General features: G+C 50.0%; 1 protein-coding gene across 4 annotated transcripts in view; it reads right to left on the bottom strand.

The window, feature by feature from the left end:
- Nucleotides 1–17,702, bottom strand: part of SH3PXD2A (SH3 and PX domains 2A) — a 246,485-nt gene that overhangs the window by 191,603 nt on the left and 37,180 nt on the right. For all 4 annotated transcript variants that reach the window (XM_070633632.1, XM_070556688.1, XM_070556678.1 and 1 more), the window contains exon 2: nt 5,454–5,534. In XM_070633632.1, coding sequence (XP_070489733.1) covers nt 5,454–5,534 — 81 coding nt within the window. The remainder of the gene's footprint in view (nt 1–5,453; nt 5,535–17,702) is intronic.

Genomic DNA, 17,702 nt, shown 5'->3' with positions numbered 1-17,702 from the left:
GTGTTTGGAACAGCCATTGAATTGAATTGCTCTATCAATGGGGCAAATCATGGTGGAACATAGTCTCCCTCTTGCTGCTGGGGCCCTAGAAGATTGCAGAGGGCAACTGGGAAGGGACTGGGTGGTGGCAGAACACTGGGATGGGCATGAAGCCAGATCAAGCCTCTGTGTGTCCCAGGTGGTCTAAAGCAGCACAGTCCATTAGAACTCTCCATGATGACAGAAATGTTCTCTGTCTGCTCAGTACGTAGCCAGTAGCCACTGTGGCTACTGAGCACTTGCAATGACCAAGAAATTAAATTTAATTTAAATTTTCAAAATCAACTAAACTTAACTATAAAAATTTAATCTTTAAAATTTTTAATTAACTTAAATGTAAATAGCCACAAGTGGCTAGTGGTTTCTGCATTGGACAGTACATGTTGAAAGCCTCCAGCCCCGGTGCTTCCCAGTGGGAAGGAAGAGGGGCTGGGCTCCCTGTGCAGCACCTTGTGTGCGGAGGAGGCAGAACCACTGGGTCTGAGGCTCAAGGCAGAAGATATAGGGAGAGAAGAAGGTTTGGGGCAGAGTAGAAGGTTTTATCCTAGTGCCTTTGGAAGGATTTCAGGGGGGGTGTGAATGACCAAAAAGGTTATTAGAGTTGTATATGCACATTCAAGCATTTGTCTGGGGAGACAGTCTTGCTTTCATTAGAAGCACAAAAGGATCTCTGATCTCAAAAATAAAATAAGACAAAATAACTCATTGATCTGTCAGATAAAAGTCACTTCTCCAGGGAAACCTGTTCTGATCCTCGAGTATAACATTTCCCTATAAAATATATATATATATATATATTTTTTTTTTTTTTAACTAAAATCTGTCTTCCCTCCTTAAGCTATACGTCCCATAAAAGCAGTAATCAGATCTGTTTTTGCTCATCAGTAAATCCCCAGAGCCTGGCATACTGCCTAGGACACAGAAGGCATGTACTTAAGATTGGATAGATTATGGGTGGGTGGGTGGGTTGATGGATGGATGGATAGGAGCAGGCAGGCATAAATGAAGGAACAAACTAACAAATAAATTAAGGACATACTTTACCCTGATAACTATAACTTTCAAAGAACAACCAAATTCCCCTAAACTAGAGGGGGGATGTGTGGCTATATCTGCTATCACCAATCAAAACCATATGGGCATCTTCTTAGCTCGCCACTCCCAAGAAGAATGTTCTTTCTTACCTCTTCATCTCATAGCACATTGTTTGTACCTCAGTCTTGTATTTATTTCCTCTATAGTGGACTTAATTGCTTAAAAGTCTACTTTCTCCACTAGACATGGACTCCTGGAAGGAAGAGACCTTGTCCTTCTCAACTTAGTGTTCCCCGGCTTGTGCCACTTCTGCCCTGCAAAAGTGCACATGTGTTTAGCCCCTCTAACCCTGAGTCAGCCTGGCCTGTTCATCTTTATATCTCTACCCTCACCACTCACGGCTGGAGTAAGACCGCCAGATTTAGCAACTAAAAATACAGGACACACGATAAAATTTAAATTTCAGATAAACAATGAATAACTTTTTAAATATAACTGTGTCCCATGCAATATTTGGGACATATTTATACTAAAAAAAGTATTCACTGTTATCTGAAATTCAAAGTTGACTGGAGATCTCATATTTATCTGGCGACCCTAACTGAGGGCTTTGAAAGCAGCAGGTAGCCAGTAAGTGAGGAGTGCGGGTGGTGGGGGTAGAAAGGGGAGCAGGGAGATAAATGTTCTGCTCTGGACAGTCCTAAGGCTTCAGATAAGTGTGGAATGGGCAGGTACCGGGTTATCTGTGGTTTCCCTCCCCCAGTGATATGAACAGCTGGCTCCCCAAGGCTCCACCAGAGCTCTAAGGACCCTGTAGGAAACTCATTAATGCCATGCTCACATCAAAGCGACACTGGCTCTCCTCTGAGCACAAGTCCTCCCCCTCCTGCACCCTGCCTGCCTGCCACCCCCTCAGGCCCTGTTGCCTGAGATTGTTCATTCCCAAGGATCTTCCAGGAGCACCACATACAGAGCAGGCAGTCCCGGCAGAAGCTTTGAAGATGATAACCTAGAGTGATGTTCTGCTTTAGATCTTAATTTGCACACGGGTTGGGGGCCTGAGGACTATGCTGATGTGGAAGTGGCAGTGGAGAGAATTGGAAAAACCAAGATCTATGACAGAGCATCCTTCAAATGCTTCCTGGCCTTGAGGCTGTGGAGTGTGAAGGGCAGGGCACGGCTGTCCATCTCCAGGTTTGCCCCACAGAGGGAGAGGGACACCGGAAGTGCCTGTGTGATTCCAAGTGAAACTAGGTCTTCAAATACCCCACGGCCCTGGGCCCACGGCCAGGGGAGGCTCTGGAGTGCTCGGTATCTCTTTGCACACGACTCCCCAGGTTACAGTAGGGAAGTGGTAGCCCATGACCTCCTCGGCCTCCTCGTGGTAACCCGATCTCCACCAAGAGCAAAAGACACCATTTGAAGAAGGAGAAATAAGAGGGGGAAGGTATGGGGAGACCCATACTGGGGACAGGGAAACCAACTTGTGGGAGGGAGGGTCCCTCAAAGTGGCGTCCAGGCCCACCGCTATTATCTGAATACTGCGAATAAACCCCCAGCTGGGACCTGAATAGTACAAGATTGAAAGTCTGATTAATGATCCGAACTGGTGTCGCTCAGCGGTTCTTCACAGGGGGCTGTGATACTTGACACTGTAAGTAAAATTGTACACATACGCTTTTTTTCTGGGGAGAGGGTTCCACCAGATTCACAAAGGGGTCTGTGGTTCCAGAAGGCCGAGAACCAGGAGTTGGTGAAGCCAGCATAGCAGCTTCCCCGAGGCTGGTTTAGGCAACCCAGGACTTCCTCGGTTCCGAGGTGGGGCTCAGCCAAAAAGGGGAGGAGCAAAACGACTCTGAGAGCAGCCCCTTGTGGGCCACACCCCAGCTCCCCACACGTCTGTCCTGACCCCAGGGCAAGCTCCAGGGAGAGCCTGTGGCTCACAAGACTCTGAACACTCTGGCGCAGGCCTGGGCACAGAGCAGCTCCTCAGCAGAGTGCAGCCAAGTGAAGGAAACAACACAGCAAGCCCATGATATGGGGCGCTAAGCCCCCAGACCCCTACAATGTACAGCCCAGCGTCCTTGTCACCTGCTGATACCAGCTAACTCACTAGACAATCACATCAGGAAAAATGTGGACTCGCTCATTTAATCCTCCCAACAACCCTACTGGGTGGGTAATATTAAAATCTTCATTCTACAGATGAGAACACAGAGCCTCGAGAAGTTAAGGAACCTGTCCAGAGTTACCAGGTGACAGAGCCAGTAACCAGTCCCAGGCAATGTATCCCCAGTGCCTAAACTCTAAGCTGCCGTCTCAGATAGCCTCTCAGAGAGCGACTTCTGAGGGCGACCAGTGATCAGAGATGGAGTTAGCAATGCCATTTGTTCCTCCTCTATGAGAGCCACCATATTAAAATCAGTGACCCTGATAAATAAGAAAGGCTTTTCAAAACAAATGCCACTAAAAGTCATCATGTCATGAGTTCTGTAAAGTGGGTTCATAAAGATGCTACGCTTGGCTGAAAGGCTAAATTCCACAGAACCATCCCAACTCCTTTCCGAACTGCATCTTCAGGGTGGTGATGACCCACATGGACAGACCTGGCCACGTTCATGGCTAAGGCCAGCACACCACACAAGCTGCTCCATGCTGCCTGTCCCCTCCAGACACACAGGAAATGAGCCCTCCAGGCAAGGGAGAAGTGCGGGAGCAGCATTCCTTTCTTGTGAGATTCTGTGACTAGGGAGGGGGTGGGGGAACAGAACGGAAAGGAGGGGAAGAAAAGCTCTGATTTGAGAGTTTCCACTGGCTCTCAGACCCCCCCGGCTCATCAATGAGTCCTTTCAGGGTTCCCTCTCCCCAAATAAGTTATCATTTCCTGTCCAGCACACTACACCCATTGACGAGGTATCAGCAAATCCCACCAGTTAAACTGGACCGACCTAAGGAGATCGGACGGGAAATGAGGGTGGAAGAGGAAGAAGTCAGGAGGGTCAGAAGTGGTTTTCAATCTCACATTGTTGGATTAAGAGAGGATTTGTAATACAGGAAGCTAGCTCACTTTTGGCTTATCTCATAGGTAGAGGAACAAGGACAATGGGATAAAATCAGGTATTTGGGGGCAAATGCAGGCCTGGCCTCTCCAAGATGACTCACCACCAAAAGCCTGCAAAGGAAGGAGTGGACCTTGGTTGTAAGGGCCAGGAGTCGGTGACTCTTCCTTGTGTTTTTATTGGCCTAATCAGGCTCATGGCCCTAAGAAGAATCTAGAACATCTTAGCTTTCCTTTCCTGGTACAGGTGGGGTTGCTGCCCAACTCACAATGATTCTGCCTTGCCTGGTGCCTGTCTCTGATGCACAGGGGTAAGCCCCCTAGTGGTCACATCTGTGCCACATGACCTTCGACCCTGGGCCTCACCGATTGGTCAGAGAGAGCACCTGACTCAAGTCAGGCCAATCTAGTCTTCCCTGGGATTTTTCAACTTGGAAATGGGAGTCAGTCTCTCTGCTGTTGGGAACCACAAGATATGAAATTCAGGAGCTGCTGACAGCCAAGTTCCTCAGGAAGCTGAGGACAGGGCCCAGAGGGAAGCAGACACAAGACAGAGGGAGAGCAGCCCTGGTTTCAGGTATTCCTGGAGCCCACTGCCTCACTCCCCTTTTGACCATCTGGTCAACTGCATAAGCTTTGCTGCTATATCCTTCCTTAACCAAGTTTGCTTTTTCTCTAAGCCAGTAGGGGTGTAAAACTCTCACTTGTAACCAAAGAGGCTGAACCAAATTACTTGGCATCAAGGGAGGTGTCTGCAGTGGTGAGGTGGGATCCATCTCCCCAGTGCACACGTCCATGTACATTAGAGAGAACACGTACCGTATACGTGTACAAACAGGGCAGCAAGAGCCTTATTCGGTTAGACAGACACAGTGGTATGCCCAGTCTGCGTCTTGCTCAAGAAATTGCTTATTTTCTGTTTTGGTCTTTTCTGTGTGTTTACTTTTCTTTGCTTGCAATGATGTGGTGGCTTGTGTCTCGCCCTGGATGTTTATAGACACATGTCTGCTCATGCACAGAGCACCCACAGCTATCCTCCTACCTCTCCACCCTGGTTTCCTACCCCCCAGGCGGAGGAGGGTGACAAAGCATGACTGTTAAGACCATCTGAGGAAGCCAACAAAGCCCCAAGTGTCTGCCTGCATAGCAAGAGTGAGCCAAGCCCAGCTAGACCGTTGAGGTTCCCTCATCTGTCCCTCTGCTCCAACCTTGACGCTAACCCTGAGAGCTCTGACAGGGTGAACATGAGAGAGGCAAGCCCATCAAAGGCTCAGGCCACTCTGGGTGGCAGTGGGTACCATCTGGGCTCAGACCAACTCACCTGCAGGTCAAAAAACTTGCTGTACCTCCGGTAGATGGTCTGGGACGTGGAGTCCGACCAGGTCACGTTGATGATGTATACCTGTGGGGAAAAGGTAAGAGCAGTGAGTGAGTGACCAAGCCTGGGCTTCAAGCTGTGCTAGGCATCACTTAACCAGACTGTGGCTGCTCCATGGCCAGGACCATTCTTTTTCTCATCTCTGTCCCCACAGCCTAGCACAATGTCAGGTACTATTATGGACGCACCACATATGTGTCTAAACACACACACACATGAGAAGCATTCAATAAAATGCTAAGGATGGTTATCTTAGGCAGGTAGGATTACAAGTGATTTTAATTTTCTTCTTTTCATTTACATGTATTTTATACGATGAACATAAAATGGGAGTTGTTAAAAAAATTTAAGTAACTAATTTCCACTGGTTCTCAAACTTCAAAGTGAATGAGATTCTGCAAAGGACCTTCCAAAATTGCAGATGCCAGAGCCCCAGACTCTGAAATTCTGCAGAAGTAGACCTGAGTTTGGGCTACTTATTTTTTAAAGACTTTATTTTTATAGGGCAGCTTAGGTTCACAGCAAAATTGAGCAGAAAGCACAGGCAGTTCCCATACGCCTCCTGCCCGCACACAGGCATGGCCTCGCCCATTAGCAATCCCCCCACCAGAGGGGTACATTTGTTAAGACGAGGCATCTATATTTTTAACAAGCCTATTCCAGGTTATTTTGCCGCAGTTGATCCTCAGAACTCACTCTGAAAAATCCTTCAGGAGACCACAAGCATTACAGAGATGTGTGGTTCCTCTCAGTATCCCTAAGGCTGAACTCAGGGCCTAGCATAGAGCAGGTACTCAGGAGTTATTTCGCTCCGTTGACCAAGCAAACCGACCCTCTGGGTGAGAGGCAGATTCGCAGGAGAGACATCAGCACATGGGAGATTTGTAAACTTTTCTGAAATGAAGGCATTTCAGGCCCCTCTTCCCAATGTCACCCCAGTTCCCAGGGCTCAATCAGGCTCTCCGAGTCTGCTATCGCAGGCCACTCTGTAAGCCTCCCTGGCCCAGGAGGCCGGTGGGACTGCTGGCTGGAGAAGGAGAGGAAGCCCTCTGCCCACACGACCTGGCCTACTGTTCCCACTGTTTCTGTCTCTTTTACCTGAACCCACATCAAAGACACGTCCTCCCAGGAGAGGCCTCGGTTAGAGGGAGGAGTCCCCGCACACAAGCTCAGGGCTATTCTGCTGAACTTCCCCTCTGGTGCCTGCTATGCCTCTCTGGGGTTAAGAGACAGCACTGAGACAGGGGGAGACCTCTGCCTCCCTTCCTCCCTCAGAAGAGACTGAGTGGCTGTGGTCCACAGCGGTGGTTCCCTTGCCAGGATGCCCATCCGAATCACCTGGGAAGCTTCATAAAAGTTCAGATTCCTGGGCCTCTGCCTAGCAATTCTGATTCAGTAGGTCTAGGGGATTCCGCCAGTGAGAACAAAATGGCCAGAAAAGCCAGAGGTCTCAGCCACTGTGAGAAGGAAGGAATGTTAGCAAAGAGAAGCAGCCTTTGGACACCTCAGCATCAGACCGGCCGACTTCACCAGATGCTGGAGCAGGGCTGTCTTAGTCTGCTCGGGTGGCCATAACAAAATACCATAGACGGGGTGGCTTAAACCATAAACATTTATTTCCCACAGTTATGGAGGCTGGAAGTCCAAGATCAAGGTTCCTGGGGAGAACCTGCTTCCTGACTTGCAGATGGCCGCCTTCTTGCTGTGTCCTCACGTGGTGGAGCAAGAAGGCTCTAGTCTCTTCTTCTGATAAGGGCACCAATCTCAGCACTGGGGCTCCACCCTCATGACCTCATCTAAACCTAATTACCTCCCAAAGGCCCCACCTCAAATACCATCACACTGGGGGTCAGGATGTCAGCACACGAGTCTGGAGGGACACAAACATAGTCCATAGCAAGCATGTGTGGTATCATGTTTGGCTGCTCAGTTAACAGCCAAGGAAATGAGCTCAGGATCCAGTCCCTTCCTCCCTCCGATTTCTAAGTCACAGCATTGGCCTCGTGCAGTGTGGAGTGTTTGTTCTGAAATGCACCCAAGAGAGGGCCATAAAGCAAAACAAACAGAGCTGAGTGTTGCCACCCCGAGATGGGGTATTTATGACATGTTTTACGTGATCCTGACAAGAAAGAACATAAAGTAAAAGGCCATCTCCATCCTCACAAGCCCAAAGTAAACTATTGACTATTCTTATAATAAATAGATAGGGACCTGCTGTGCTTTATATCATGTGTAAACATATACCTCATACAATAAGTTATAGAAACCATTTAGGTAAAGGTTACTACATGCCAGCGCAGTGTAAAGTATTCATACGCATTAGCTCATTTAATCTTCAGCCCAATCAGGTAGCTACCATTATTATCCCCAGTTTGAACCCGAGGTTCAGAGAAGCTAAGTAACTTGGCCAAGGTCACACAGTTAATAGAATACAGAGCAAAGGACTTGAAAGTCTAGCTGAGTCCAATCCCCACACTCTTAGCCACACTGGGCTATCTCCCTACACGTGAATTTAGGAGTGTGGATATTTAAACCAAACAACTTGATCAGGACTGATGACATCTTTTTTGATAAAGCTTAGGGTGGTCTGAGGAGTCTGTACACTCCTTGCTTAGGGGATGAGCCCAGAGGAACATGGGGGAGCCACGTCAATTCTGAGAGCCCAAGACCAAGAAGAGACAGAACTTGGGGCCCAGACAGAAGTCAACGGTTAGGAATCTGCAAAAGCAGACGAACGCAGAGGAAATCCTCATACACAATTGGCTTCACGGACTGTGGCAGGATGCTCTGAGATTTTCACAGGGGTTATAACCCAGCCCATCACCCCTGCTGACTCTCAGCTCCTTGATTCCCAAATCCTGCTGGCTACATCCCCCCTCCCACCTGCATCTCCCCATCCTGCAGGTCCCAGGAGGGGAGCAGATGCTGTGCACGACCAGGTGCTGCCTGCCTGACCCCTGCCCAGCAGATGCACTGTAAGGAGGCCCCACGTAACCCTGCTCTCCGGCGAGAGAGCCTGCACTCGCCAGCAGGCCATTAGACAGCAGCCTTTCTCCCCGGCCAACCAAGCGGGGCCCAGAGGAAGAGCTTAACTGCGGCTTAACATGACCCATGCTCCATCCTCTAGTAATTAGGGGCTTCTCTTCACCTCCCAGGAAGAATTAATCACAGGCTCACAGCCTCTGGCAGCTGGGAGGCCTCTCCTTTTGAAGAAGAACCTAGGACCCAGGATGGTGATTCGCCAAGAAAGAGGCATGGATTCTGGAGTCTGCCACACCTGGGTTCACCCTCAGGACCTTCCTTATGGAGACCTCAGTTTGTGAGACCTCAGCCCAGCCTCTCAGGCCCTCAGGCTCCTCTTCTATTCAAGGGGCACAGCCTTCAGGGCTGCCGGACCTGATGTGTTATCCTGGTTATCATCGCAGGTGTGCTCACCCTGTGAGTGACAGGGCCGGGACAGGAACCCAGACCTCTCAATCCCCAGTCTAGGACTAACCAGCCTGGCCAGGGCATGCTCCTTTTGGAAAAGTCCCTTCTCTTTTACTCTTCAAAATAATTGAAAAGTCATAGGGAGTCATCAGTGTCTAACCCTTGACCCGAAACCACACCTAAGACACGCCTTCTGGGGAAATAGCCGGAGGGCAGAGTGATGGAGAGCTGCTCCTGTGACCCATGTCAGCCACAGCCACCCAGCCAGGACATGGCCACGCTTCCCCTCAAAGCGTATTTCTTTCCTTGTTGGGCAACGGATTACTCCTGCTGGCATCTTGCACCCCACTTCCCATGGCCTGAGTGAGCATGAAGGTGACTCAGGTGTGGGGGTAGGGAAGTGAACCCCCATTCCCAGGTTCTCCCAAACCTCTGGGATTTGCCAGAGGCCCCCCAACCCAGCCTTCCCTTCTGGATGAACAGTCTAAATTCTGAGGAAATGATCAGAGACCTTCCTGGAGATAAGCCCAGAGATCCAAAGACAGTCTCCAGGCCCCTGTCTCTCATCTGGGTGGGAGGCTCATCTGCCTTCTTCCAAACCTTGAACACCCTAGATTATCGCTCCAGATGAGCAATGGATACACAAAATTCCAGCCCAACCTACACTCCCCTGCTCCTGCCATCAGTTTCTCAAGCCTCTCTGAGCTGGCCCAGCCGGCCCTGGAAACCCCAGCGATAAACCGCAGAGAAAGAGCAGGTGGAGGGGAAGGGGGACAGGGCAGAGGTCAGCTGAGAAAGCCAGCTCTGTTTACGGCGCCTGCGTCAGAGGCCCAGATAAACTCTCCTCTGGCCGCAGGAGTGACCAAGATAACATTACGCAGCAGCTGGGTCTCCAGAAAGGTTTGCAATTAAACATCCTGCTTCCACACACTTTACTTGGGGTTATATTTCCCGGGTGGAGTTTCCCTTTCTTCTGGATTTAAAAAAAACCCATGGATTCTATTTCCCCTGTCTCTGGCCATTTCAGGCAGACGGCAGGCTGTCTAGGGAGCCCTACTACAGACCAGCAACTGCGTCCAGCGGCCCCCAGAGAGGAAGCCCCAGCATCTCATGTTCACCTGCCACACTCACCCTCAGACACGACCATGGAAACGCTCACCAGACACCCAGCGTGATGCCTTGGTCCGACCAGCCCACCCACTCTGAGGCCATCTTGGGCCGCCTTCCGTCTGCTCAGCTCATTAGGCCCAGAAATGTCTGAGATTTCCGAGACGTCCACGCCTTCCAAGCCCTGCTCCTTTCAACAAGAAAATGGCCTTGATGCAAATCAGACCCACAGCTCAACACCAGAGAGCTGAGAACACAACCCAGCCCAGTTCCTGTGGAGGGATGTCCATGATCAAACCAGGGCTGCAAACAATTAAGGACCCAAAGTTACAGCCCAACCATTCCTAGAAGGCCTAGGACCTGCTCCGTGTTTAATTACAAAGTGCCATTAAGTGCCTGTTGCTCCCTTTGCTTAAGAAAAGTACAGTTAGAGGCAAGGAGTTAGGAACTGTGGAGGCAATCGTATATCTTCGTGGCACTGTGGCTCAGTTTACTAAGGAAGGCCTTATTTTCCCTGGACCCCTGCCAGCTGCCCCTGGCCCCAGGCCAAATGGAAACTCAATGACAATCTTCCTTCATTTGCTCACACCACCATGGGTGGCATCAGCTGGCTAAGACAAGAGCCACTGCTTACAGTTGCACAAGTTGTTCACTGCCCAAAGACTGCCTGGCCAAGGGGCCAAGTAGGGTCTGAAATCTAACCTATACACTTCAGGCCAAGCTGTGCACCCTGGCTCGGGGCTGCAGGCACGCACAGAAAGGAACACCTTATTCTAAGGCATACACAGTGGTTCCAGCCAGGACACAGCACTTTGTTCCCCTGGGTGTGTTGTAACTGCTTTCTAGGACCCTGGAGGTCATATTATCTCCTCAGAACCCAGCTCTTCAACTTGCCTAAATCTTCTGGACAGAGGGATGCTTAACATGTGGAATTGAATGCCAAAGATATGGCCCCAGAAGTCTGAATGAACACAGTCCAACAGCCAGGAAAGGGGAGTTTACGTTTGGGGACATGACTGCTGTCCTGGCTTCCTGCTGGAGAAGTTCATTGTCCCAAGTGCTTCCCCAAGAAGAGGATGCCAGCCCTTCTAAGGTACCAATCAGCTCTAACCTGCTATTCAGAAGGCCTCATGCACTGAGTCCTGTTACGGGGAGGGAAGGGGGAAAACACAAGTTCCAGATTAGACGAGGCTGATCCTCAAGATCCAGACCAGCCGGCAGGGCAGAGGACCCAGGGCTGCCGCTCCCAGTGCAAGCGACTACACCTAATGCTGGGCCGACGCCCCTTCTCCTCCCTGCTGGGGCCCACTGACACACTGGTATGCAGTGAAGGCCCTGGTGTGAAAGACTCATCTTGACAACACTTGGCTGCACCCGGATAGAAAGCCCCCCAGACTCCAACACCTCCCTGGGCCCACTAGCCTCGCAGGTCTGTGCCCATCTCTTGTGGAGTTCATAGTCTGTTTTTCACAATTAGCCAGTTATTATATCTGCCTTTGTTTGCTAATTGCTGCCTCAGAACAACCCAGTACTAGATGCATGCTGTGTCCCTGTCTATTTAACATGGTGATAATGTCCCTCCCAGGTCTCCCTATTGGCAGCAACCATCTTTCCCGTCTCCCTTGAGAGTCCACTGGCCTCCAGTCTGCTGGGCACACTGAAAGAATAACTGGCTGGCTGATCTAAGGAGCGAAAATCCACGAGGTTTGAAGCACCAAAGAGGTCTCTAGGAGCAACACTTAGGGACTGCCCCCACCCCCAAAAGCACATCCCCAGTGGCCAAGGGACAGAATACAAAAACATCTGGCTCAGGGGCCTGCCCAGTGGCATAGAGGTTGGGTTAGCACGCTCTGCTTCAGTGGCCCCTGGTTCATGGGTTCAGATCCTGATCATGGACCTGCACACTGCTCATCAGCCATGCTGTGGTGGCGTCCCACATGCAAAATAGAGGACGATCAGCACAGATGTTAGCTCAGCAACAATCTTCCTCACCAAAAAAAAAAAAAAAAAAAAAAGAGGCTCAGGGCAAGGGTCTTTGCCAACTCAAAACCCTGCCACGAAAATCAAGTTTGATAGCCTGCGGCCAATCGGCTAAAGTTTCTGAGCACCCTCAGGGTGTAGCCCTATTAAAATTCTGACCCTCTTCAGGGGTGGGCGTTTGTTTTTGGAGTTGGGGGGTGGTGACACTGCAAATCTGGGGAACAACCACTACTTAGAAGCCTGGACTTAGAGGGCGACCTCCACCCCAGCATGCACATGCAGGTTGACTATTAGGTTCATGACCAGGTGGTGCAACCTTTCCAGTCCTCAGGCCACCGTACTGCAGGCTTCCTCTGGACCTCGTGTTCATGGAGCAGTCACAGTAAATGCAGCAGAGGTAAACCGTGGAAAGGCTGAGGGACGGGGGTGTGTGCTGGCAGAGTGCCCCTCCCAGGACCACTGGCCCCCTAGTCACCTCCATACACAGACGCCGCCGCTGCAGACCTGCACCAGGTGGCCCTCACCTGGGAAAATGGGCTTTTGAAAGGGACTCAGAGGGGAGGATAATCAGCAGGCTCCTAAACCATATCAAACACTTTTGAGAGTGTTCAGCGGGGACCCATCACACTCAGTGCCTGCCATTGTTTGTACGAATCAGGCCTCGACTGTTTATTTAATTCGGAGGGCACTGGGTAGGCAAGAGGGTCTGGAGGAAGCCCCATTCATTACTCTGTAGATGCGGATAACAGTGGTCGCCTCACTGTTGGGCTGTTGTGAGGATTCGGTGAGCTCGCCCGGTATCTCCCCATTAGAAAGGAGGCTCCCGGAAGAGAGAGTACAGCATCCTAAGGCTCGCATGACACTTGACACCTAGGGGGCACTCACTTAATGTCCCCTAAGTAAGTGAAGGGACAAAGCAACCAGCAGATGCCGAGTGAGTGCTTACCTGGTGCCTGGTTGTGTGACAAGCTAAAGATGGGGCAAAGACCCCGACCTCAGGCCCTCACAGCTCACCTGCGACAGCCAGACTCACACTAACAAATCCAGCAGGGAAACAGTGCAAGACGGAGAGATGGAATGCCAAACAGTGAGGCTCAGAAGGGACCAAAGGCTGTGTTGGCATCACGGAGGAGGAAGACGGCTTTGAAAGCATTTGATGAATTTAAATTTTAGTTCCAACACTTTGCTGTGTGGGCCTGGTCAAGTGTCTTGGTCTCTTTGAGTTAGGGTTTCCTTAGCTGCAAAGCGTGGTTTGTAAACCCCAGCTGGAAGCCTATAACGAGAAGTTCCCATTAAATGTGATGACACACCCGGGGTGCTCAGGACAGGGCCTCACACGGTGAGTGCCCAATGAACACTGGCTATTTAGACACCCAGGAAGAGGGAGGGGTGGACCCGCTTCTTTCCATTTGCCATGAGACGTGGATCTTGACACCAGGAATAGGAGTAGGAGGGAAGCAGGAAGCAGGAAACAGGGACACAGACACACACACACACACACACACACACACACACACACACACACACACGAGCAGTGGTAGAACCACTACTAATAACAAGCCCAGCCTGGGAAAGTAGAAGAGCAAAAATAACTCTGCAGCCCGGGGCCAGGAAAACAATGGCTGCGCTCAGGAGCACCCCGCTGAAAGGATGGATGACAGCGCAGCAGGTCCCTCGGGGTCGGAGGCTTTTTTTCCTTCTTTTCTCCTGTTTCCTGGAGGGGAAATGAGTGTATAAAGTAGGAGCTCCCAGGATTTACAAACCCTACCCGGACCTTAAAAGGTTCAGCTGTCCAAGCTGTGTCCTTACAGACCCCAGAACTAGGAGAGAAATGGCAGGAGTCTCAAACCTTGTTCTTATCTGCACAAACTGGTGGTTTCATTAGGAATAACAATAATAGCCACGCCCACTCATGGAGTGCTTCCTACATCCCAGGCCTGGCTAAGCACTTCATTCAGATTATTTTACTTAATCCTCACAATGATTCTGCAGGAGGGGATTCTTACCATTTCCAGTTCACAGTGAAGAGACCCAGGCCTCTCGAGAGGTAACTGGTCTACCTGAGGTCACCTGGTGGCATGTGATGGAGCTCAGGTTCAAACATGGCGTTGACTACACAGCCTAACCACTTCGTCCTCTTTAATCACTACGCCAGACTGCTTGGAACAAGGCACAGTCCCTGCCACCAGGATTTGCCCTCATGGTTCAATCCACTGCCCTGTCAACTGGTTGCCCCTTCTGTGCAGGTGATCTATCAGTCAGCCCGAGGCTGTCCACGCGGCCGGTGGGCAAAGAGCCCTTCGTGGGGACCAGCGCTCTACTTGGCATGGTTTAGAATCAGTCAGATCAGCTCCATGAAAAGTTGTTACTCCCTCTGAGCATCCATTCCCCATTCATCAAATGGGGTAGTAACACCTCCCTCACTGGGAAGATTGATGAGAACACAGGTCAAGAACAGCCCTGGTGTCCGGGACGCTGCAGCTGCTCAATAAATGTGACTTCCCTTCCCCATCTTCCCTTTCACCGGGCCTGGCACAGACTTTCACACTCTTAGAATTTTAGCCTCTTCCCTAGAAGTTTCTGGAGGCAACAATTAGCCCCAGGTCAAGAAAGGAACCCACTTTGGGTTTCCAGAGCTCTGGGTGTGGTCCCCACTGCACACTCTCCAGAGCACCTGAGGGCAAGTGGTTGAACCTTTGTACCTTCCTCCCTCCAACACTGCCACCACCCTCTGGTCCCCAGCCAGCTTATCAAGAGCAAACAGGTCTGACCCTGACCCCCTTGAACCAGCAGGTGCTCCAACGTAGAGGCCCAGCAGTGAGCAGTGGACATCTTAGGTAGAGCCCAGGAGCCCAGAGAGGGTGACAGTGTGCCCAGGCTGGGGGGAGGAGCTTACCCTACGATGGAAATTGGAGAAAAAAACTAGATGCACATTGACATTTGGGAGCTAGAGTCCCAGAAACCTTAAACCAACGTATCCTCTCCGGAACCATGAAAGGGAGCAGGCTCCTGGGCTTCCATGGGGCTTGGACGCCCACCGGATCTAGGAAAGGAGAATTCTTACTCCACACGTTCCCAAATCAGTGACTGACCCTGGCCTGCTGACCTGGACACACACATCCTGCGAACGTGCCCTGCTCCGTCGTCACACCCTGGAGAGCAAGGCAAAGGTTAACACACACAGCCTGGTTTCCTCTTCCTGGGAAACACAGCAGCAGGGCGAGGCCAGAGGCCAGCGGCCTCCTCCACACACAGCCCGCAGGGGAAATGACCCCGCCGTTTCCTCCCCACCATCTGACACACTCACACCTTCCTCTCTGCTGTGCTCAGCAAAGCCCAACTTTGACACAAGGCAAATTGCTGTCATTAGGAATTTTGTTGCATGGGGTAGACTAGAACAATCTTTTGGGGGAGCATTTTGGCAAATTTGCTTCCCTTTGACTAGCAATTTCACCTCCAAGAATTTATCCACACAAGTGTATGTCTATGTGTGTGTTATGTGTTTATGTATATAAAGATGTCCATTGTTACAGATGTTTGTAATAGCAAAAAATAAGGAATATTGAATGTCTATTGATTAAAAAAATGGTCAAATAAATTATGATTCATACACTTGTTAAAGATAAGGTGGATCTTTCTGTGTCACTACTGGAAAATGTCCACAGTAAATTAAGAAAAGAAAGAAACAGATTACAAAACAGTATGTATACAATATTATTAGATTTATTTTGTGGGAAGTTTGTGTATGTACATGTATATGTACATTTTAAAAAATCTGGAGGGACCGGCCCGGTGGCACAGCGGTTAAGTTTGCACGTTCCACTTCTTGGCGGCCCAGGGTTCGCCGGTTCGGATGCCGGGTGCGGACATGGCACCACTTGGCAAAAGCCATGCTGTGTTAGGTGTCCCACATACAAAGTAGAGGAAGATGGGCACGGATGTTAGCTCAGGGCCAGGCTTCCTCAGCAAAAAGAGGACTGGCAGGGGCTGGCCCCGTGGCCGAGTGGTTAAGTTCGCGCGCTCTGCTGCAGGCGGCCCAGTGTTTCGTCGGTTCGAATCCTGGGTGCGGACATGGCACTGCTCGTCAGACCACGCTGAGGCAGCATCCCACATGCCACAACTAGAGGAACCCACAACGAAGAATACACAACTATGTACCGGGGGGCTTTGGGGAGAAAAAGGAAAAAATAAAATCTTTAAAAAAAAAAAAAAAAAAAAAAAGAGGACTGGCAGCAGATGTTAGCTCAGGGCTAATCTTCCTCAAAAAAAAAAAAGCCTGGAAAAAATGTAACAAAATGATAACCGTGGTTATTTGGGTTAAGAGAAGGTGAAATGGGAACAGTTTCACTTTATACATTTCTGTATCATTTTATTTCTTTTGAAGATGTAAGGCTTTCATAATTTAAAACAATATTTCCATCTTAGAAAACAACTGTGTCCTCTTAGCCTGTCCTCTGGCTAATGTCAGCTCCTGGCTAGTCTGCTAACATCCAACATTTGCTCATTCTTGGCGAGCCATAGGGGATTTCAAGTTCAATGCTGAGCTCTTGAAGCCAAGGTCTACAACCCTGTCTACACATGTAATCACCTGGACTGCTTTAAAAACACTGCCTCCCAGGCTCTAGCACCTACCACTGAAATCAGAATCTCGGAAGGTGGGGTGGGCATTGGTGGTTTTCAGAGCTCCCCAGGTGAGTCTACGGGTTGTTACAGGTGGACCAATACCAAAAAGACCACTGGACTAGCTGAAAAAAATACTCTTTAAATAGAAAGCAAGATTATAGTGTAATTAGTACTATTAAGAGTCAGCCCTGCCTTCAAGAAGTCTAGTTAGGGAGTTTGTATTGGGTGCTTTATCTTAAAGTTCTGCCTCCAATTTTGGAATTCACCAGCTCAAGTGGGGGAAAGAAAACAAGGAGACCAGGATTCATTTGTTCTGAGCTGTGGCTGTGCCTTGGCTTTCTTTGGCATCCTGTGGCCGTCCCCACCTCCATGGGGCCTACATCAGTGACTGAGGGGTCAGAGTCCAGCCCTTCTTAGCTCCAGGAGAAACAGCTGAAAGAATTAGAGGTGCTGAGCCCAAAGAAGGCATTTAAGAGACATGGAACAGCTGGCTTCAAATATTTAAAGGACTATCAATAAGGAGGGGCTCAACTCCAATTGTACCCAAAGGAAGGCAGCAGAGAATGAGTGCAAATTATAGGAAAGCAGGTCTTTGCCCAATATCAGGAAGAACTTTCCAACCAGAGCCACCCACGGATGGAAGGGGCTGTCTTGCGAAGTAATGGGATCGTTAGGGCAGATGCGACCACAAGTCTGTGATGTCGCCGGACAATTCCTTCCTGCTCAGCCCTCCAGCTTCAAACTCTATGAGGCCAGAAACACTTAGAAAGTTTTAGCAAAATCCACCAGGAATGCAGCTCCTTTAACAAAAAGTTTCTCACTCTCAACCAATATAGCCCAAGGACCAGGCCCTGCACTAGGAGCTGGACACATCTGCCGGAAGCCTGAGAGCCTGCCCTCGTGGAACTGGCACGGGGAGCACCAGGCACACACATGGTCATTTCTGACGGTCCAACAAAATGAGGTGCAGTGACAGAAACTGACTTTGGGGGGGTCAGTTTAGACAGATGGTCAGGGAAGTCTTCTCTCAGGAGAGGACGTTCGAGCTGACAC

The sequence above is a fragment of the Equus przewalskii genome, chromosome 1 (genome assembly GCF_037783145.1).
Source record: "Equus przewalskii isolate Varuska chromosome 1, EquPr2, whole genome shotgun sequence".
In the NCBI taxonomy this organism is placed as follows: Eukaryota; Metazoa; Chordata; class Mammalia; order Perissodactyla; family Equidae; genus Equus; species Equus przewalskii.
Note: the sequence above shows the minus strand (reverse complement) of the source record. Positions and strands in the feature narration are given on the sequence as shown.